Below are 23680 nucleotides of genomic sequence, written 5' to 3'. Positions count from 1 at the left end.
ATACTATGTGACTTGATTTATGTCTTAAACTATTCTATGGGAGGAAAAAAAAGTAGCAGTATAGATTCTATTATAGCTCTAAAAAATTACTTTTTAGACCATGATAGTAATCTCTTTGATCCACACCAATTAATGTATTGGAAAGCAAAAGAACTTCCCTTATTTCTCCTTTGGCTGTAAAATGGACTGAAAACAGCCTTCAGGGAATTGTATATTCAGTTACATCCTCAACAAGAGAACCTAATGGGCAGTGTTTAAAGACTGATTGATAGACATCATTTCTTGATGATCATAGCAGAACTTTTTAGGCTGCTGATTGCAAGCACAGACATTCTGGAAAGCAAAATTTATGCCTGCCAGGTTTTTGCTGTGTTTTGTCTCCTCTTTTCTTTCCTCTCCTCAAACCAGATTTCACCAGTCAAACTTGGAAGTCAGTGACAATGGCCAAAAACCTGGGCCAAAGTCTATTATCAGCCACACAAGTTTCAAATATTTTTCTTTGGTAAATGGTCTAAAAGACAGGAATTTAAAATTAAATAGAAGGTAAGTTTGTCCTAAAGCTCTAGAAAATGGTGAAACTTTTGCACATTGGAAACTTTAGGGACTATAGAAACTTCAGAAGTTGGATGCAGAATTATTTATTCATGATGAGTCAGTTCTGTCATCCGCTATAGTCAAAAAATGTCCATGTACTCTGGGTATGTACAATTATGGAATATTTCAGGTAATGAAATTTCTGTTGTCTTGTTATGACGGGCCGTGAAGCATAGATTTATTTTTTATCCAGGATCCGTGCTGTCAATGTCTGATGAAATTGAAATATCAGCCCAATTCCCCTTTTTATTCCTTGCTTTCTGAGGTGGCAGCTTGGTGCTACCTGTGAGGCAGTTGTGGAAACACTCAGCTGCCTTACCCAAGGTGTAAAGGAGCCCAGACCCTCTCAGGGTGCAGAACTGGAGCACCCTGAGTCTTCTGCTCTCAAGAAACTGGGCTACTGTGCTACCACTCAGAGTGATCAAGCAGAAAGTACTGTCGGTGATCTGAGTGGAGAACCTGAATGCTGCTTTCTTCTTTTCTTACACAACCCCAGGCCTCTGCTAGTCTGCTAATCTGCTAATCTGCTAATAGTGGATCTCTGCACTATGGCAACTGGGTTGCATATTTATGAGCTGGTGGGCAGAACACTGGAGAGATCACTCAGGCCATCTAATTCATATGGGACTTCTTGGTCCCATTCATCATTCCTACTAATGGGGCACAAACCACAAATCTGGTCTGTAGTGGTTTTCTGACTGCTGCTTCTCCATTGTAGTGAGAGTTTGGGGTGGTTTTGTGCTTTGGAGTAGAAAGATTTTATTTCTTAAGGCAACAGGAAAGGAAAAAAGTGTCAATGTAAGTAACAGAACAGAAAATAATCCCTTGGTAGATTGGTGTTCTGTTGTTAAATCCTCTACTTTTAAGTTGGACTATCACAGTATAAGGATTTTAATCAATACTTTTTTTTTTTGGGGGGGGGGGACTAATACATCTTCATCTTGATATTGCCCACAATTATCTAATTTTAACATTAAAGTATAGAGGGAAATGTTGGAAGTGTCTTCAGTGCATCACTTCACTGCTGCACAAGCCCAGCAATGAGCAGAACAATAGCAACAGTTTACCAAAGCTGCAGCTAGAGCCCCACTAAAATGTTGGAGAATGAAATCTTTATAATTGTTGCAAACATAGTATTTTCAAAACAAACTTACTAGGGGGCCAATGGTTCAGACACTCCATGAATGGTATCTTGCTGTTCATGAGTAGAGGTTGTGTACCACAGACTCAGGAACCAGTCATAAAACAAGTCCCAGAAATCACCTTTAAACCTGGACTAAAATTTCTTTTTCTGGGATGTCAGATTTAGGGCATTGGCATTAATGTCACACTGATAACTTGCAGATAATTGAATAATGCCCTTATTTAGAGCTACATTATCTGTATACTATGGACTGGCCTGTGATATAGATGGGGTATAGCTATACCACAGACTAGAAAGCACTGCAAAAGTCAATCCTGCAAGAGAACTTCTTCTTGGGTAATTATTCTTAAGGAAAACTTTTCAGAGAAGGGCTAGTTATCACTCTTCTTCAGTCTCAGAAGGTAGATGACAGTGTTTTTCCCTTTGCCAAAGAAAAATTCCACTTCGTAATCAGTGAAAATCCACATTAACAAGCATAAGAAGGCTTAAAACATCTTTTTCTTTTTTTCTTCTCCCTTATGGATGACCTTATAAAGAGGCATATAAGGCACAGGATGCAGCCTTACTCTTCATGAATCCTTCTGCTTTTTCAGTGGTGTGGTGTGAATACCTTCCAGTGTGTTTGAAATGCAAAGGAATATTTTGCATCTCTAACTTGCTTCTAACATGGTACTGAAGAGGGACACACTTTTGACCATTATTCCAAAGCCTGTCAAATATTCTGCTTTGGTTTAAACACCTTTCACCAATCTGAATTAACTGGATTAATTAAAAGAAATATATGCCCTAACATCCTAAAATATTTTGAAAATTCTCTTCTTTGGCCTTTCAAATAACAATAATAATAGTAATTTTAAAATCCCAGATTTCACATGTAAGCCAGCAAAAAAAAATGTTATTCCGTGTGCAGAAGTGAGAAAAATCAAATATCCATGTCTTGGAAGGGTGTTAATGTTCTAATTTGTGCCAGAGAATATTCCTGGCAATTTTTATTAGGAAGAATCTGAGGGTAAGTAAGACACTGATCAAACTTTGAAAATGCAATTGTGCTGCAGAGACTCTGCTGTGTGCACCCAGAGATATCAGATGCAGATCAGTGGAGTCAAGCACTCAAATCCTGCCTATCAGCTGGAAGTGTGATCTAAAAACTGATGGAGAAAACTCATAAGCCAAGTATCACCTCAGAAACCACAATATCTTCAGATGTTAGGATAAGAAAAAAGCTATATTTTTTACAATAAATATTGTCAGTCTTGATGCTTTTTTAAGATAAATATTTTAAAGAAGGAAGGAAGCCAGTGCAGCTGTCATCCCTGCTGAGCAGAACCTTATTTGCCTAACCACTTGGAAAAAGCCTTGCCTGCTTGAGGCTGGTTTCTGAGTATGGGCAGTGTTTTTACAATGAACATAAAACTAGGCAAAACCCCACCTGGATTCAGCTTTTTTTAATGAGATGGAAGTTCAGATTTGAATTTACCAAAGATTGATGATCACTGGAGGTAAATGTGTATTTCAGGTTTGAAATATAATTCTCTGCATGCTAAAATGCACATTCATGGCAGATATAAACTATTCAAGTAGGAAACTTGAAGTGCTGAGCTATTTCTAGGGCAAATACCTCTAAACCCTCATTTTTCCAATTCTTATTTTCTGTTAAACTGTGAGAGGACAAAATTTCCACAAAATTGGATTTGTGGTAAGTACAGATAAAATAAATTGCTCCTTTCCAAAAGGCCTTTCCCAGGTGTGTTTGAAAGGGCAGGTTAGAACCTTTTCAGCATTGCATGGTCTAAATTAGTCCTGAACAAGAATTATACATTAATCAAAATGAATGTAAATTTTCCTTTTGCTGGAGCAATGAGGCCTGTGGTATGGGAGCAGAAGGATGTGATTACTGCTCATCAGGCTATATCCAGACCGAAATCTGCTCTGGTTTACACTGTAAACCAGCAATAACTCACCTAGGTATTGGGATTTATAGCACAATGCACTAGAAGTCAGAAACTGATCCATCTCAAAAATGTTCTTGGAAATTAGCATTCGCTGATCATTTTAACATCAGTATTACTGTTGTAATAATATATAACTAATTCAGACACTCATTTGATAGGCATGCTGGCTTAAGTACCACTTCTGGACCCTTTCATGCACTTTCTTAACTCTGGAGCAACAACCTCTGAAAATCCTGCTGTCCCTTCTCCTACTGTTGTCCTTTCCACCATGTATTTAAAACAAGCCTCTTAGACCTGCTTCTCAGAATGGTAAATGGCTCAGGCAGTAAAGGTCCAGCACAAAATCATGGATTGGAACTTGATCCGCTGCGCAGTCCTGAGACACAAGTGAGGGGTTATGGCCTAATGAGTTAGCCAGTGGCCAAATGTTGTGTTAACATAACAGTTCTATTTATCAACACTTTGTTAATCAATAACTATTTCAAAAATCAGAACTCTTTCTAAAAGCTGGTGCTCAGTGGTTTTGGATGTATGTGTTGGATCACTGTCAGGGCGCAGCTGAAAACGATCTTCTGCTAGAACTGCATGTTGGGTAAGGAAGGTCTGCGGAGAGCTGGGATCAGTGGTGCAGTGCACCTCATGGGAGCTGCTCTGGAACACTCTTTGCTTCCCTGAGAGCACAGCCCTTTAGCCAGGGAGCCTTCAGCTTCGTTATAACTGGCCAAAGCTCAAGACTTGTTATCATCAGAAAAGTTTGCACAGACTCAGTTCAGCGTGTCAGACCTTCACACCCCTTCTTGAACCCTCCTTTTGTTTTCCTCCAGGTATTCCCTGCAGGATTTGTGGGTGGAGGGATTCCTTTGGCATCTGACTGTTCCCAGCAGGCAGCAGGAGCCAGCAAACACCTCCGGAGGACTGGAGATGTGCTCACCCAGCAAACATTGAGTGTACGTTCTCACCTAGAGACCTTCAGCTGTAATGCTGTTCTGATGAAGCTGCTGTATCAAAAAAAGAATAGCAAAATCGGATTTGGACAAATCTTATTAGCTAATATTTAATTTGTTAGTTTATTGTGTCTAGTACCACACGTGAGCCAGAAGAGTATAGCGTGTTTTGCAGTGAGACACTCATGCAGGACTGACACAATTACTCAATGTGGCTTTTAATAACAATACAATTAGAAAGAAGTTTAATGAATACAAGTCCTTTCTTAAATGTTGCTATAAAGTATGCTGACTTAGCTATAGACAAATCATATATATATAGAATTTATTATATATATAAATTGGAAAAAAACAAGATACAGACATTCAACAAAATTTGAACTTTGCCATTTTTATGGTTTTGCCCTCATTAGATTCCAAAGAACTGGTCATTTCTTTCCCTTTATTTTTGTAAAAGATTATAAAACATAAGTCAGTAATCCAGCAATCCTGGATTTAAATTCCTTGTTAAGTAGAATAAATTCTTAATTCTTTAAATAAAATTAAATTAAAGAAAAGCTGAGATGCAAGAATTGCAAATAGTAGCTGTATTATTCAAGTACTGGCAGCTGCTCTTCTCCCAGGAGTCTTGTAATGCTGAATATTTCTCAGTGGGACTCCTATAACCTATAACATGTTTTATTTTGAGACTTAGCTTTGCAGTTCTTTTTCCTCAGATTTTTAATGGATTGCTAACTTGCATGTTAGTGCAAGTTGTGGGTCACTTCCTAGGCTGCTCTGGAAGTTGAAGATAACCTGCTGATGAATAGAATTTTAAAAATTAGAATATTCTCATCCTATAGTATCTTATAGTTGTAGGTGTTCCTTTTTTTACTGAGAGTTTTATTGTTGTTCCAGAGGAGACAGAAAGAGGTTTTCAGGTATGAGAAGTAAATATCTTGTGTATGCTGCACAAGGGCATGGCTGCACACTGGTTAACTTGGATAAATTAACCTAGGATGACATTGCTGTGGCTGTGGGGCTTCCTCTGTCTTCTGGGTAGCTGGTTTCCTTCTCCCACAACCTGGCAATCATTTCTCTTTTATTTATAGATAGCACTAAACTTTGTGCTATGTTCCACAAAATAATCTCCATCTTCCGGACACGTCAACAGCTTTCCATTCTCCATCTCTTACTTCATTGTGGCCAAATGCCTTGCAGTAGATGAATAATGGGTTTATTCTTCCTTTGACTATGTACCTTTATGTTATCTCTTGGAATATTTTTGCTTTGCAGGCTGGCAGCAAAACAAATTTTAAAACATTAATGGAACTTCAAAACAAGCCACCTACACTTGGAAACCTTACTAGCAACTTGGTCTGCCTTATTTTGTTCATAACGTATTTTAAGATGTTTATCTTGGAAATGAGAACAGTGGCTGATTCCAGCTTTCATGGCTCTCATTAGTTTATTGCATCTAAAAATGACCACGGAAACTCAAATGTATTTCTAAGTACAATATTATGGTTCTGCATATCAGTTTGGAATGAGGTTGGAGGCATGGCTTCCAAGCAAGCTGCCTCTTTGGTCCTTACCCTGCCATTTACATGAGTGGAAAAGGAGCATACCGTAGCACTCTGGTTGTGGGGAGCATGCCCACTTTGAACAGACTCTGGCCCATCATTGGTTATCTGAGCAGAGTGAAACTCCTGTCCTGAGTGCAAGGAAAGATAGAAACTCTCTGGAGTCACCCCCTGTCCTCTGACAGGTACATTTGGGGGAGTTCAGGTCAGTGCTGGCTTTGGAGTAAGTCCTGAACCAATTTTCTATAAATCCCTCAGCACGCTCTTCTAGCAGCAAAACCTTTCATTAAAATAGCATTTGAGGGAAACAGCATATGTTACTAGTGCCCTTCCAGAAGTGGAGAGCAAATTGCAGGACTGTTTTTTGGAGGTAATGACAGAGCTGGGCACAAACCATCAGATGTGCCAGCTGCTCCATATGCAGCTGTCCCCTGGACAGGAAAAGGTGCTCTGGTTTTGTGCTACTGAAACATCCTCCTGGGAGACTCCATTTCAATGGCATCTGTGTCCTGGGAGCCAGAAAAAGAAAGCTGGATCCCCTTCATGAGGTTTTTATTGTTCCCACTGTTACTATGATAATTTTCATATTTTGAATACAGTCCAAGAACATTTTGCATCTTCCCTTTTACTACAGATATGAACAGCTGTTTGAAAAGAAACTGATAAATAGATGAGATTTTGTGTGTTTTCCAAGTATTCGCTTAACTACAATGACTGCATTGGGAAAAAGTGGTTTCTGGACTGAGACTTGATTTGTAAATAGCCAAATTATGCAAACACTTGATTTATGATCCAGTGGGTAGTAATTTATTCAGTATCATGGGACTAGACTGCTAGTCTTGTAGTCATTATTGATATACATAGTTAAAGGAAAATTAAGAGAAGTTTCTTCAGGAAAGTCTCAGCTCAAAGACAAATCTCAGGCTTGCTTTCTTCCATTGATAATTTATAATTCCCCTGGAAAAATATAATTTTCACCTTGGGTTGATTCTCAACCCTTTCACTTTGACAACTGGAATTCCACTGATCTCTGTGATCTGTGGGGACAAAATTTCATCCATGTATATAACCAAATCTGGGGGCACGGGTTCTGCTGGTTTTGGCTGGGACAGAGTTAATTTTCTTTGTAGTAGCTAGTATACAGCTATGTTTTGGATTTTTCCTGGACAGAGTGTTGATAACAAGCAATGTTTTAGTTATTGTTGAGCAGGGCTTGCACAGTCAAGGCCTTTTCTGCTCCTCAGCCCACCGTGACAGTGAGGAGGTTGGGGGTGCACAAGGGCTGGGGAGGGGACACAGCCAGGACAGCTGACCCACACTGACCAAAGGACACTCCAGACCATGTGCTGTCATGGCAGACAAAGCTGTGGAAAGAAGGAGGAAGGGAGGGACATTTGCAGTGACTGCATTTGTCTTCCCAAACCACTGTTATACATGATGGGGCCCAGCTTTGCTGAGAGAGCTGAACACCTGCCTGCCCATGGGAAGGAGTGAATAAATTCCTTGTTTGGCTTTGCTTTTCTATGCAGCTTTTGCTTTATTTATTAAATTGTCTTTATCTCAACCCACAGGTTTTCTCACTCTTATCCTTCTCACCTCTCCCCCATTCCAGCAGGGGTGAGAGTGGGCTGTGTTGCCAGCCAGGAGTAAATCATGATACAGGTATAGAAGAAATATATTTAATTCCTAATGAGAACTAAGAGCTCCTTTCTATCTGTTGTCAAGGAGGTTTTTTTCTCCTTCTCCAACAACTAGTCCAGAATGATGTAGGCTTTAACGAAAAAATCCAGCAGAGGTATTCAATCTGGAGTTATTTGTCAAATTAGTCATGATACTTGTTTGTAAGTAGTAACAAATGGAAAACTTCATGTTACATGCTAGAAGGAAAAATAGGCTAAATAATTCTTAAGCAATCTTCAGATGTCAGGCAGGAAATCCTGTTCACTTGGGACAGTATCATGTTGCGCACCTTTCTGGGGCTTTTTACCAATAAAGGATTTCTGTTTCTTCTTAAAATATTGGAAGGGTTGTAGTACAGAGGTGAGAGGATGCCTTTAACTCTGGTGTCAACTGAAGGCAGACTCAGGCAAGACTCTTGTTCTTGAGCACAGTACAATCTGGGGCTGACTGAACTGAATGAATTTGGGGTGCAGCCTCTCTAGGAGTGGACCAGGAGACTTTGCAGTGTGCCTTACAGTGACACAGGTGAAAAATGTCTGTGACCCAAATGCACCAGCCTGTGAGCATTGCCAGGAGATTTTGCTTAGAGCTAAGAACAAGATTTTTGATACCCACAATATCAGGTAAGAAAGAGGGTGATACACAAGAGAACCCATATGTTGTGACACGTGAGAGCAGAAAAGGTGCCGGAAGGTGGAGCTGGGTCTGAAGGCAAAAGTTGGCAGGGAACTGAGCTAACCAAAAATTTCTGGGGCTGGGTAGCATACTTGTGCAAGTGTGGCCTTGCAGGGCTGCTGCCAAGCCCAGCCAGCCAAAGAACAGGCTGTGGCTCTTGGAGCTTTGCTGTATCCCCAGGTTTCAAATCCTCTAGGGGTGGCAGCAGCACGTGGAAATAGGCATCACTGGAATATTTTGTGTTGGTTTGCTTTTGGCTCAGATAATGGCCCAGGCCAGGACTCCTATTTTAGCCCCTGATTCTCACCCTGGGGCTCAGGCAGGCAGGGAGGAGGAGCCATCCCAGTCACTGCTGCTGCTGGGTGCCTCAATGCCCGTCCTGCTTTTGGGCAAGGAACTCAAGCCAGAGAAGGTGAGGCAGCCAAGCATGTCAAGCACATAAAGAAGGAGTGAGAGAAAAGGCAAATGGGAGCTTAATTTTTCAGTCCAGATGTGGGTTGAGGAAGAGAGGAAACTAATCCCTTCCCCTTGTGACAATGTATATGGATTTATTTTACAATGGATAGGAACCTGACTTTTCCCTTTTTTACCACCAGACTGATGATGCCAGCACACTCCTGTCAGTTTGGGCAGAAGTTTGGTGTCCCAAACTGCAGAACAGCTGGGTTTTAGCTGAGAGCTGGGCGAGTGTCCCATTAGCCTGGTGGTTTGGGGATCCTTTTACGAGGGTGCAGGCTGTCAAGCTGCAGGTGGACCAGACACTGTATTGCTCAGTTCCAGACCATGTGCTCAGACCAGGACATTAGGAAAAAAACAAGCTGCTGCAAACACTTCTGAATTTCTGAGCTGAACTCACTGCTGCCAGGGGATGATAAGCATGCTGAGGGTAAGCTTAAGGAACCAGGACCTTCAAGACATTAACTAGCATCTCCTCAGCTAAGTCAATAAAGGATTTAATCAGCACAACCTTTGCTACCTCTGTTAAGACTGATTCAGTTATAGACATCTATAATGTAAATTTCTTGATCTGAATTATCCTTTTAGAGTCCCCTTTAGGGCAATTTGAGAGAAACATGCACTTTTAAGGAGTAGTTAATTTCTCTCAAAAGAACTCAAACAAATGGATGACAGATTTGCATACAAAGAGGAAGGACTCTTAATTGATTACCTTATATCTGTATTTTTTTTTCTTACTTGCTGTGCTGAATAAATCCTTATGATAACATTGAAGGGCATAGAATCCATGGGGAATTTAATCCTAAAGCAGCTGCTTGGTTTAAACAGGGCTGCTTAGCTAAAGACTTCTCAATGTGTGCTAGCAAAGCACCATGAGAATATCTGTGATTGTCTGTAAAGTGATTCAGTGCAAGCCTGGATAAAGGCTGAAAATGCAAGATCAAATGCCTATCAATGACAAGGCAGCTAGGCAGACCAAAGGTACTTTCCACTTCAAACACAGAGTCCTTACAGCCTGTTTCCATAGAAGTGTGCAGGAAGTTGCACGCCAGCTCTGCCCATGCTTGTGGTTTCTTGACAAGGGTCAGTTCTGGAAGCCATTTAACACCACAGCAAAGTCACATTCCTCATGTCTCCTTAGATCTCTGCTGTGCATCCTAGAAAGCCAGTCCCTTGATCAGTTTAAAGTGGCTAACTTTAAACTCTTCCCTCCTTCCCTTCCTCCCTTTTCCTTCCTTCCTCCTTCCCTCTTCCCTCCCTTCACACTTTCCTCCCTTATTCTCTCCCACCTTTCCTTCTTCTCTTCCTACATGCCTGCCTCTGTGTAACCTAAATAATTTTTAAAAATGTGTTGATTTTTTCATTACAAATAAGTAAAGGGTGGTTCTGGTTCTTTCCCCTGTGCTTCTGTGCAGTATCTATGTCATTCATCCCCGCTGTGTGACTTCTGTTTTTCCTTAAGGGAAGCAAGTTATGTGTCTATGCAGAGACCATTGCATCCATCTTCATAGACAATTTTTATTGAAATAAAATATGTCTTAGCATAGAAAAAACCTTTGCATAGAAGCAACTCTACAACTATATTTTTTTTAATGTAAAGGAGCACAATCTAACTTCTAAACATTGGTAACAAAAACAGAGAAAGTACATACCTATTCACCAAGAGGATATTTAGAAGGATATACAAGTAGAAATGCAAATACAAATAATGTGCAGGAAGAAATAGAGGCAAAGTGTAAAAAAAATTGTTTGAATTACATTTTCTCTTGCTTGAAGAATTTTATATTGAGTTGATGTTTCTTCCCACTTCATAGGATGCATGGACTACAGAAATTACTTTATGTAAGGGATGTCACTCCCTCCCATTGTCATCAGACCTATAAAGATAGTGGACAGAACAATTTTGCTCAGTTTATGTTGAAGCATTGTACTGAGCTGCTGAAAGCATGAGTTCTCTCCCTGCCTCACCATCTGTCAGTGCATGACCACTTCACAGTATCTGGGCTGCATTTTCCCATCTGTAGAGTGGGGATAACAAAATTACCCGCTTTCTACAAAAGTAATAAAAATACATACATTTTTAAAGCAGACAATGACCCTATGAAAATACGTATTGTATTTTGGTGTTTAAAAAAATATCTTTCAGATTATAACAGCTAATAGAAGCAAATTGTTTCTAGGAGCAAAATATATCTTTGTGAGACTGAAGAGTCCACATTTACAGATTTTTGAAAGACACATTTTCATGTGGATAGTGCTTGAACTTTGCCTTTTCACTTACAAAAGACTTTAGTATTATTCAGTAATTCAGGAAGTGAATCAAGTATAAAGGTGTCAGAGTGAAAATTTCATAGAGGAAGTGATGCAGAGGTCATTAGTTACACCAAAAGTAATCAAGCCAAAATTTTTGAAACCAAGTGTTTTCCTCCAGAGAAGATGATCTACAAGGACTAATTTCTTACCCATAGATTTTTTTTGAGTAGAGATGTTTTTGGCCAAGTTGCCTTCCCAAAATTCAGACAGACTTGGTCAAAATGAGAATTGAACTTGATTTCCAGCTCTGAATTTCCAGCTACTCTCAAGTAGACATATACAGAAACAAGCTGATTTGTTCCTGTAGCTCCATTTTGCAATCTAGTGTTCAGTTCAACACACAGCCACAAAACAGAGCTTTCACTCTTTCTGAAAATATGCCAATGAATAATTTACATGGCAACAAGTTAGCTTCACTCTTCATCTTCAAAACACGCATCAAGCCTCCACTGCTAGTCCACTTATATTTGTGACAACTTTCTGCTGTAGGCAAAATTGTTCCTCTCAATTTATTTCTGTCACAAAATAGTCTCTGTGAACTGGGTTTGTGCTGTTAGAAATTATGAATTACCTAGAGTGTACCAGCAAAGATGGACTTCACTTGGTAGCTTAAGATGCTTTTACTTGTTCAAATAACCCCTTTTACAAGACTCACCTGGCTTTAAATATCTGGGTAAATGCAGGGAGTAAAAGTGCTGCTTTGTTAAGTTTCCACAAATTACTTGCTCACCAAGGTGCAGAGCTTTCTAACCTCTGTTGGCTGGAGACCGTGGTCAGAGTTGAAATTGCTTAAGCAATTGTAATCTTGATTAATACTTGAACTGAGTGCATCTGCCTGGCTTCCACCTGACCTGGCACTGAGAACTGCGTGGGATGTGGCCATTGGGCCGGGCCAAGAAAAGTGAGCCAGCTCCAACTGGAAGATGGTGGGGTGGAGTACACTGGAAACTGCTTAAAGAGAAAATGATTCTTTAATGGGAAAAGTGTGATTTTTCCAAGTAATTTGACCCGAGTGGAAACAAAGCTTGTCAGAGACTGTATTACGTGAAAATGTTTGCAGAATGATGTCAGTGTGTTAGCACTGTTAATAGACAGTTGGAGCTTTATTCACAAAAAGGGCACATTTTCACTGCATGTAGTAGATTCATAAATGAGACTTTCTGTGGACAAGTGAGTTCCATGAAAATACAGCCCTTCCATTTTGAGGAAAAAGACATTTTTTGCATAGATGGGCCAAATTATTTTGTGGCATTCTGAATGCAAGTTATCGAAGGGCCTTCCAAGGTCTCTTCTTGGATGTGAGTCCCTCTGAGCAAAGGTACAGAGAGAAGATTGGAGCACAGGCCCAAAGGCACTTCCCAAGGATCAGGTGTAGCCCACTGCTCTCATTGTGGTGGCTCAGGTCACAGACCCCCCCTACCTCTGCCACCCGTGTCCTTGGTGCTTATTTAGGGAAATGTGTAAGAAGCAAGGAATGCATGAAGTGATTCCTTCTCAGATATACTTCTGCACCCCTGACAGTCTCCACAGCAACCACATCACACAATCCTCTCCATAAGACAATTGGAAAAAGATAGTTTCTTTGGGTGTTACCAGACCTTCTAGCTCAGTGACCTTTTCTGCTGGAGATGATAAACTCGAACAAAGTGTGGAGAAGCAGCAAGCACAGGGTGAGTGAACTGTAGGGATGCTTTGAAGAATATAGGAAGTCTGGAGTCAGTCTCAAGCTTGGAGGCAGGCAGGCAGTCCTCAGGAATATTTTGGCGATGCTCAGCCATCCATGCACACGTGAGTGGCAGTCTATGAGTGCAGCTTCACGAAGGATGGAATTCACAGTGCTGGGTAAGGGGAGGCAGAGGCTACTTGGTCAGCTACTGTCTTGGTCACTTCTTTCAGTGCTCCTACTGTTCTTTGCCTCAAAACCAGCTCTAAGGAGGCTGTGGAGGAATTCTTCCAGGAAAATCTTCAGTAAAGCCTTTTAATTTTCTGAGCTGGCCCTTGCTTCTCCCTTTGGGAATGAGGGATGAATATTTCCTGTATCATTTTCAGCTTGCTGCCATCAGTTTCTGTGGAATAAAATAATCCCCTTTCCCCTTTGCTGCAACTTTTCTGAAAAGAAATGATATATAATCTGCAGGTGGTCTGTGGGATGGTCCCTTGCCAGTGATTTCATTTTCGTTACGGTGCAATATATTGCTATTGTTATTTGCACATCTTCAGTAGTAACATGCTAGGAAAATACGGATATTTTTATTAGAACAGGCTGAAACATCTTAGCATTTGGGAATGATTTGGCTTTACGGTGCTTGCTGTACCCACAGGTTCAGTGTACATGTGTGCAAGCACATCTCAAACAGAAGGTAAAACTTACTTCTCCAGCATCATTTCCTATGGTCTCCCATACAGGTTCCTGTCCTGCACTGTTCACTGGTATCTGAAGCCTGATGCAGTAGTGCATTAAGTGATGTGACTAACAGCTGGCATGAGTTGTGCTGTAAAGGAAAGCATGCATAGCAGATTTAAATCCCTCCTTAATGCATATGTATTTCATTTAAAAGTCTGACAAAAAAAATCAGCATGTTCCTACCGTCACAGTTTAATTAGTTCTTATTGTATTCATAACCCATTTCCACTCCATTATTCATAACTGTCAGTTCACTTTTTTTCTTTCCTTGTTTAATTAAAATTGTTTAAGAGAAATGAAGGGTGCCTGACTTCCAGGCTTGGGGACCAAATTCTTACTGCATAGGTCAAGTACAGCATAGACAGCTGCAGTGAAAGGTGATCTCTAATAATCCACAGGCTATGATTAAGGAAAACAAAAAACAAAATAAAACTGCCTCTGAACTTATTTCTTCAGCCAAACTTATTTCTTCCTACCTTGGTTTGACCTGTGCTTTGATACCTGGGTTCATTGCATCAGGACTGTGCAGGAGAGCCTTGGCTCTCCGCTTTCCTCAGATCTTCATGAAAGACAGTAAAAAACAAGCAAAATTCAAACAGAAACCTGCACAACAGCCTCTTGGCAGAAATCATGAGCCAACAGGCTTCTGACAAAAACCAAATCTCTTTACTTGTATCTCTGTGCTTGTTGATCTCTGGCACAAATCTCATGGAAGTCTGCTTCCCTGGAGAGAGGACCCTGGAAATAGCGGCGGTGATTGCTCAGCTTCACAGGAACCAGCTCTGCTTCACTTCTTTGCTTTGTTCAGGGCATTTGGGGAGACCACATCAGGAGTACCCAGGTGAGAGATCTGCCTGTTTCATTAGGAGCAGCTGGTGCAGATGCAGGGCTCACACTGTGCCACCAGAGGCTGGCCTTGGAGCTCAGTGGGCAGCAGAGCAAAGGAGACAGCCAGTGGCAGGGCCGCGGGAGCCATGGGGAAAGGGCCTTGGGCTGGGGCACTTTTCCTGCCTTGCATTCACAGTGGGGCACTGAAAAGTGTTTCCAGACAGGGCAGCCTGCTAGGTGCTCTTAGTCATTGCTAACAGGATGAGAAGCTGTGAGCAGCGACAGCTGGGGGCAGAAAGGCAAGCCCAGCCTCTCAGGGTGTCCCCCAGAGAAAAAGGGTCTCCTCCTCTGTTAGTGCAGAGGAACAATGGAAATGCATTTCCTGGGGAGTGGATTGTCAGGATGGGGCTATATACAGGGGCTGGGAAGGAGGGAAAGCAATGTGCAAAAAGAGAGGACAACCATTGTTTTGCAATCAGCTGACTCAGTCCTCACAGGGAGCAGCTCACACCAGTTTGCTGCCTATTTCCAAGCCCAGTTGACTGACCAGTGAAGTTGCCAGTGCTGTACCACGTATCTCTGTGGTATTCCAGCAGCTGAGGAAAAGATTTCATCTCAGCATCTGGTGGAAAGCATCCCTAGTGAGGAACCTTTAGCTACTTTCATTTTCTCCTTCCTAAAATCTGAATGCACCTGGTCCAGTAATGCTGTCAAAGTTTTATTGAGGGATAAGGGTAGCAAGAGTTTATTGGCATAGGAAAGGTTTGAAGGATTTGGGGGTGACCAGGATTTAAATACTTTCTTATGACTTTGAGCTCCTCAAAACTAACAAGACTCTGGAACCAGCACATTACTTTGACCTCAAAAAGTCAGTGAAACTGTTACCATTGTAAAGAGCTAAACTAGGACATTACTTGTCTTGTGTATTTTACAGTGAACACTTTTGCACTGGCATAATTGGGCCACTGTTCAGGTGCATATTGCTCTTCAGGAAGGACACATAAGCATGTGTTTAAGACCTATGAAATCACTAGCCTTTCTTGCCTTTCCTAAATCAACAGGACTTAAGCATGTGCCTAAAGTGCTTTTTCCGAAATGGGGCCTTAAAGAGCTGAGTTAGCTTATCCACCTTCCTATTTAAAAGATGGATGTGGAAACTTTCCCAGATTATACATCTGCTCTTCCAATTTACATCGCAGAGGGTAAGGCTGAGTACAGAGGGAGCAGAAAAGGGGAAAGAAAAGTAAAAACAATCCTGAACTGGCTGCCTGGCAAAAAGAAAGTGAAACAGCTGCCTGCCAGATTGGGAGGGCTGCATACTGTGTGCACCGTGGCAGGGCCATCTGCACGCCAGGCTTGCACCAGGTGCTGTATTTAGAATAGAAGGAGAGCCTGCAGAGAGAAAGCTAACCAGTTTACAGTCAAAAGCTGTCTAACTTTGCAGTCGAACCTTGATGTTTGTCCTCCATCTGATACATTCCTTGCTTTTTCCCTACAAACTGTTGCAACAGTAACAGTGACAGAGAGGAATAACGGGTTGAAGGCTTCTGCCTTGGCTTTGCTTCTTCCCAGCACTGTGTCTCAGCAGACCGTGGAACCACAAAGAGAGCTCCTGAAATGTGAAGATGTGAAATTTGGGGTGGCTCACAGACAAAAAGATTATTCTGCTACAAACCCAGCCTTTTCGGAGGAGCGGCACTTCCTGGGGGTGGTGATGAAGTTCAGGCACGAGGAGCAAAGGCAGCTCTGTGCCTGTGGCTGTACAGGCACTGCCCACAGCCTGCACCTTGGTCCTCCTGCATGGAGAGCCTGCATTCTCTGCACCCATGCTGCCTGCATGGCTCAGGTGTGTCGGTCTCCCTGCACGGGTAGGGAGGATGTGTTTGCTCCACCTGTCACACCCCTGCATGGGTCAAGCCTCTAGAGAACAAGACACCAGAGACACCATAGTCTTTGGTCCTCCAGCTTTGACCCTGCTGTGCTTCTCATCCAAGACAGCTCCAATAAAAGTTTTTTGTTTACTTTCACTGTATTTCCACCCCCATTCCTGAAAATTTCTTTCAATGCCATGAGGATTCGGCTAGCTTTTCACTGAGACTTAGACAAAATAAAATGGGGACCAATCCCAATTATGCCATAGTCAGTCTGAGTTCAATGCAGCCTAACAGGGCAAAATTTAGTGACCCAGAGTATGAGCAAGAATGATACTTTGGCATCTTCTCTGCCCTTAAGCCTGAGGAATTTATGAGCCTTATCTTGGCTGCCAGGCCATTCTTCTCTTCCTTTACTTATGCTTTTCTTCCTTCCTATAGGTTTTTATACTTTATCTGAACCTAGGCTGTTCTTTACATCACATACTCCCTCTTTGATTTCAAAGATGGAAGGGAAGTTATTTAAAAATAGGTTCCATCATTCCAGCATTCTGGCTATTAGGCACGGAGCTAGACCTCATAAGTACATCTGTGACTCTGAGGGAGGTCAGCATGGTTTAACTTTTGAGGCAGAGAAGAAAATCAAACTCTTTCACCATTTGTCTGGTGAGAGACAGAGATCCCTTTGTATTAATTTCTTTATTTTGTTGTGCAGTTTGGGATTTTGAATTCAGCCTTCATCTCTGACAATGTAGTAGGTATCAAATGGAATTCCAGGGAAGAGCACTCAGTGCTGACAGGGCTCAGCAGCTGGCTGGTGCTGTGGCTGCACTTACACAGTTCCCTAAGAGTGGTCAGAGTGTTGCTTTGAAAACACTTGTCTATTTGAAGTAAAGATGAAACTGCCAATCTGATCTCCTATTAAATACCAGTTGGTCTCTTATTGTTCTCTTTCAATTGTGCTGACTATGCACTGGGGCTGGCTGACTTTCTTTTTGATGCAGTATAAATCGCTGAAACCAACCAGTGTGTTTCTCCATCCTTTGCATTTGCAGTAGCAATGGGTTTTGAAGGAGTCACAGTTTCAGATGGTAGGCTTTTACACCCAGCACAGGTCACTTGAGAGGGTACTTTGAGCCAAGCTTTGCCACTAGTCTCCAGTTTGACCCATGAGACAAATCAGCTCACCTTTTGTGCCTCTGTTTCCCATCTGTAACATAACATTAAGTGCTTTGCAATCAAAGATTGGAAAGCTTCATAAAACAGACATAGATTATTACTACTTTGCACATGGCACAAGCATTGAAGAATCAGTCCCAGGGAAACAGCGGAGGTGAGAGCAACACATGGCTATCTGTATGTCATTAGCACTCCCCAGAGCCTCTGGTTCTCCCAAAGCTCATAAATGGCAATATGAATGTTTCAAAAATATTTTTTTTAAATGTAAAAGGCTACTTTAATTAAATGATCATAACTTTTCTCTTAGATCATAACCTTGGATCTCAATAAGTATGCTGGGAATTCAGAAGCATTTCAAATAATTTTAAAAAATACAGAGTTCTTTTATAGTTGGCAATTTTACAGGCTTCTTATATTAAACCAGATTTTCATTTTTTTAAAAGCAAGCTGAAAAGTTTTTGTAGTAAGATATTAAAAAGTGTTTAGCATACTGGGTCATCAACAGCAATGCATGAAAGCAGACTTTAAGACTTTAAAAAAAGCAGTGCAAATTCATATATATATAAGTTGCTTTATCTGCTCCCTTTTTGGTTGGCTTAACAGTATCTTGCAAAAATAAAGCTATTGTGTGTCAATTTATTATTCAGGCTTAATAATAAATAGAAAAATTTGTTTTACTTTTTAATTGTTTAATCTTTTGCCATCCACAATGTAAAGATGATAAGAGCTTGGGCTTGTGGTATAGGCTCAGTTTGAGATGGCACAGTGGCTTACAGCAGGCAAGGGAAAGCAGAGAGGTTGCCCAGTGCCATGGGATGGCAGCCATGGGTTGGCAGACCCAGCTCCCCACGATGGTGATCTCACAGGGCTGGGACAGCGCCGAGTGGCCAGGCTGCCAGAGTGACAGCCAGCACAGGGCAGTGCCTGCTCATGGCTTTGCTCTGTTATGGCATCAGCATGGAACATCTTGGGAAACAGAAATTCCACATTGTCACCTTCCTATAGCTCCTTTCCTTCCAGATCTAGATCTGCTGCTTCCAGTCCCCTAAAAATAATAATGGTCAGAAGATTCGTGTTTCTTTGTCTCCCACTGGAACCACATGGTAGCCCTTTCTGTCTTTCACTGGGCCACTGAATAATATGAGTCAAGGATCCTCTTGTTGCAGGCAGTAAAGCCCTGTCATCTGCATTTGCTTTCCTAATATTTACCTACTTATAAGTTGTCAAACTGCATTATTTGCTGTGAAAACCAGGGAATTATATGTGAACACTGAATACAACATTTCTATGGGCTTCCCTGCCTCATCCGGATTCAGGTCTGCACAACACACAGACAGGAGTGTTAAATGAATAGTGTTATACTGTTGGTATTGTTCAGGTGACCAGTAGAAGTAAGAGGCTTGTCAAGGTGGGTCTTATTTCCAGTTTAATTTTGGCTGAGCACTCCTCTTGTGTGTTCAGGATGCTCTCGAATATGTGTGGAAATTGAGGTGACTTATTTAGTGCATATCTTGACATGTCAAAATCTCCTAATTATACAGTCCAATTTTGATAGCTTGCTTAATACCTATTGTTAAGATGTCCAGAATCCTCTCCCTACAGACACCAAGAAATTGAAATCAGATTTGGATTATCCTGGAGGGTTTTGTTTCCCACTAAGTGTGTCATTACTCCACTAAGTCTACCTTCTCATCACGTACTTCCCTCCTTCATCAAGAGAGGCTTATGAATCATGATGCCTGGGACCTCTTTAAAGCTTGAATATCACTTCAGGGGAGTTCATGCCTCTCTCCTGCTGGTAATCTGTTGTTCAGGACACACATCTTTTTGCTCATCTTCAGTCATCAGTGCTTGTTGGTCACTGCCCATCTCACAGCAGCTCAGTTTAAGGGAGCAGTGACACTGCCTAGATAGGAATCCATCTGCATGACATGCTTGCTGAGCAGCTCTGGAGAAGCTCATTTATAAAAGTCAGCATGCTGGTAAATGGTAGCTAGTTCACGAATACAAACAAAAAAGTTGGATCTACAAGTCACTACAAATTATTTACTGCATCCAGATTCATTTGCAGCAATGGGCTTGGGTGCAAGAAAATCTTGAGCTTTGGCCAGAAGTCAATTCTTTTGTTGTTAGCAGTTACATCTGCTGCTCCTTTCTTCTAGTGCTACACAGACCTCTTTAATCCCTAGAATGTGTTCCCAATTTGAATGTATTTACATATATGTCTATAGCTTTACTGAAAATACCAGCCTTACTCTTCATCACATTTCCATGCTGTGTTAGGGTTTCATTTGGATAATGTCACTTCTCTTGTGCCTGGAAAATTTTGCTTCCTGTGAGGTTTTGGAGTTTGACTTCTTCCTTTATATATCCAGTGGGTTTTTAAAAATTTTTCTCTCTTTTTTTTTCCTTTTACCCCCCCTTTTTTTTCCTTCCTCCCCCCCGCCCCCCCTTTTTTTCATTGTAGTTCTCTTTTCAGTCTACTAAGAGAAACAAGGATGCATACTGCATACCCTCTGGCGTGCCATGTTTAATACAGATGAAGTTTCTGTATGAAAAATGTATTTGAAGTAGGTGCAAGGAGCCATGCTCCACAGCTGAAGGAACCATCATGGAGATGCAGGAAGTGGCAACAAATCGCATCTGAACCAAATCAAACCCAACTAAACAGAACCAAAAGAAATCTAAACTTGTATCTGACGTTTTAATCTTTGACTGCTGTGGCCAGAGCCAGTGTCACCTCACGCAGACTCCTGGCCAATGCCTTCCCAATAGGAAGTGCTGCTGGCTGCAAGCTGGCGCTCAGGACACGTAATGATTCAGTGTCCCCCAAGGCTAGCCTGTGCCTCATTAAGAGATAAAGTCCAGAAGCCTCGCACTCATGTTAAATACAAGGTTGTGCACTGATATCTGACACTGATATTTAGAGCAGCTAAATCTCTCCCACGGGCCTCGGAGCCGCAGCCCCTGTGTGTGCTGGTGGTCCCTGAGGCAGGCTGCCTGTGCCATGTGCTGCCCACCTCCTCCCAGCCCCTGCTGCAACAGGAGCAACTCAGCCAAGCGCCCCTGCGAGCAGAGGGTGCTCAGCAGTGGCACAGGGGCTTCTCCAAATCCAGCCCCAGACACGAGAAGCTTGGGTTGAGAACAGGCTTCTTCCCACAGTCCCCCTGACTGAGCCCCCAAGGAGTCTTCTCCTAATTCCTCAAAGAAAGGGTAATGAAGATGCTGTTGCATCCCACACCAAACCTTTTTATTGTGATAGGACTTTTCCACGTCAGAGGCTGCACACCCAGACTCCTGGGAGTGGGTTTTCTAAGCATGCATATCTCCACAAAGACCAGTGCCAACAACTTCTTTAGAAGTCAAACACATACCATGATAATCGAGAGCATATTTCCTAATATGTTTTTTTTTACCTGTTGGTACAGAAAACAAAATATTTTTGTCTGTATGATCTTAAAATTTTACACTTAAAAGATCTATGTTTTCAGAAAAAATATCTGACTCATCCCTTCAGGAAAATAATGACTAATCACAGCTGGTAGTGGAAAAAAAAAACTAACCCAGTTCTGTGCAAAACTGCTAACCCAAGATTCATGAAGCAGATATATAACTTTATCCAACTGATGGGATTTTTCCCAAGTTTTACCACAGAGATTATGATGTAAAGGTAGATGAATTTTTAAAATATATTATCAACATTTTTTAACATTAAAAATCAACATATTATACTGCATCTCATTGCCTTGAAGTTTAAATAAGAACTCAGAATTTTCCAAACTCAAAAGAAGCCATCCTGCTTCTATGGTTGCATCAATTTACCATGGACATCCACTTGATTTAGTTGAAATAGCACTTATAAAGCAATAAATGTTTAGCTTAAGAGAATGCTTAATGAACAAAGTTTATTACTTTCTGGAAAATCATTGAAATTGAAAGCCACATATATTTACATAAAGTATGTGGCATCTTAAAGAAATCCAAAGAATTTTGTTATTAATTTCCTGTGTTGTTTACATATGTTAGAGCTATGTTTATTCCAGAAGAATCACTCACCAGGAGTGATAGAAATCAAAGTGCAAACTGGATTATTTTTCTCAGTAACTTATTAAGAACAGCAGCAGTTTCTTGTGTTAGATAGATGATATGCAACAGACACAGATATTTTTTATCAAATATATACACAATAAATGAGAAAGTAAAACAAAGAAATGTGCAGTCAAGTGAGTTTTTATTAAACTAAATAAAAAAAATAAATACCATTTTTGCAATCTTGAATTTTTTTATTAATACCAAAAGGTATTGAATAAGTCACAACACAATTTACAGTGCAATATTTAGTGTATTCAGTGGTTTAATATTTAGTGGTTTCAATAACCAAATTCTTATACAATGAAGCACTAATCAAGATAATAGAAACATCAAGTGTTTCATTATGCTTTCTTAAAAACCTATGAATTAAAAAAAATATATAAAATTTACTTAACAAATCAAAGACAGTAGAGTTTATAAAGTCTTCTTTTAAAGCTGGAAAGGAAAATGTATTTTTATGACAAGTTACAATATGTTATTTTCTTATTTTTCATATTTAGTGTGAAAATTGTCCTGCATGTTTCTAAACCTCAGACCATCTCCCCTTAGTTTTAGCTTGACTGTAGAAAGCAGCTGGTTTTTTAAAACCAGCTATGAAGGAAGTTATTCATGTCCTTTCCTTAACTCCCAGTCCTAACTCCTCAGTCCTTAAGTCTGCAGAATCTTCCTCAAAAGGAGTTTTGCTATGGACTAAATGCAATAGTGCAGGACTGGTTTGATCCACTTGTGGGCCTGGAACAAAAAAAAAAAAAAAAAAAAAAGAAAGAGAATAAGGGTTGTGTAGCTTTCCCAAGAATGCATATTGTAAGTCTTGGAACCAGCACTTTCTTGTTTTAGTAAAGGCAGGTGTGGCCAGGATTGAATCCTTGAAGAATGAGTCTTCTAACACCAGATAAATAGGTTATATTTGTGTTTCATTGTGCAAAATGTGGAATCCCTCTTTTCTTCCTCATCTGCCAAATGTTTTTGCACTTGGAGTTTGTCCTGCAACAGCTCAGATGCTCTGACAATGTGAGAGGTGAGTCCCCACACAGCCAGTGTAAGTGCAACAATCCCTCTGCTGCCAAGGGGCTGGCCAAGAGCTCCAGCCCATGCACGTGCAGGTCAGACTTGAGGGGGATGATGCGCCCATCATCCCGGGAGAGCCTGTAAGCATGGAGCTCTGATCCCAGAGGGCAATAAGGATTTCAGTCCTGCCTGGGCTGCACAAGCCAGAGCGAGCTTCACAGCAGCAGCTCGGGGGCTCCAGATCCCCAGGGGGTGTGTGCCTCCCTGGAGCAGTGCCTGTGGTACCCCTCTGCAGAGGGACCAGACTCGCAGTTTTCAGCCCTGCTGCCCTCCAAACCCAACTCTGCTGTGGGAGGTTTAACACTTACTTAATGAGGACTATGTGTGTGCATACATATGGATGTGTGTATATCTGTCTACACATGCACACAATATAAATTAACTAAACATGTTACTAGGATACATCAGGAAAACCACATCCAAACAAAGAGTCCAATATGGAAAAAGCTATTAAAAGATCCCAGCATTTTAGCTTGGTGTGTATAGGAATAAACATGATTGCAGGATACCAATATTACATTTTGTTCCTTTCTTAATGGCATTTACAAGAGGTGCTGCCTTCTGGGGTTAAAGGAAAGATTGCAAATGAACAAAAGCAATTCTGATTTTTGTAAATAATGTGATGCTCATAATTTAATTTCCCATGTCAGGAAAACCTGATGACGATTTCCATGGTTAAAATTAAGTGTATCAGCTCTTTCTTAAATGTCCAAGATGCCTCACAGGAGTCTGAGCTCTGCCTATAAAACTTTTGAAAGAAATGCAGGAAAGAACAAATTTTTGCTCAAGATCAGAATACCATCACACAAGATCAGTACTGAAAGATGAAGATAGACATGAAGTTTACAATTTCATTTTCATCACAGTTTTCAATTAGACTGACTAGTTAGCCTTAGTAATTTTAATCTTTCATCTTAA

At 41.0% G+C, this 23680-nt stretch overlaps 1 protein-coding gene across 1 annotated transcript in view; it reads right to left on the bottom strand.

Moving 5' to 3' along the window:
• Positions 1 to 1517: 1517 nt before the first annotated feature.
• LOC146767587 (uncharacterized) overlaps positions 1518 to 23680 on the bottom strand; it is a 40436-nt gene continuing 18273 nt past the window's right edge. Inside the window, exon 2 of the mRNA XM_085578841.1 lies at positions 1518 to 22426. Within this exon, the coding sequence (XP_085434967.1) occupies positions 22385 to 22426 (42 nt within the window). The 3' untranslated portion in view covers positions 1518 to 22384. The remainder of the gene's footprint in view (positions 22427 to 23680) is intronic.

This window comes from Lonchura striata, chromosome 4, assembly GCF_050655825.1.
Source record: "Lonchura striata isolate lonStrDom1 chromosome 4, ASM5065582v1, whole genome shotgun sequence".
Lineage (NCBI taxonomy): Eukaryota > Metazoa > Chordata > Aves > Passeriformes > Estrildidae > Lonchura > Lonchura striata.
Note: the sequence above shows the minus strand (reverse complement) of the source record. Positions and strands in the feature narration are given on the sequence as shown.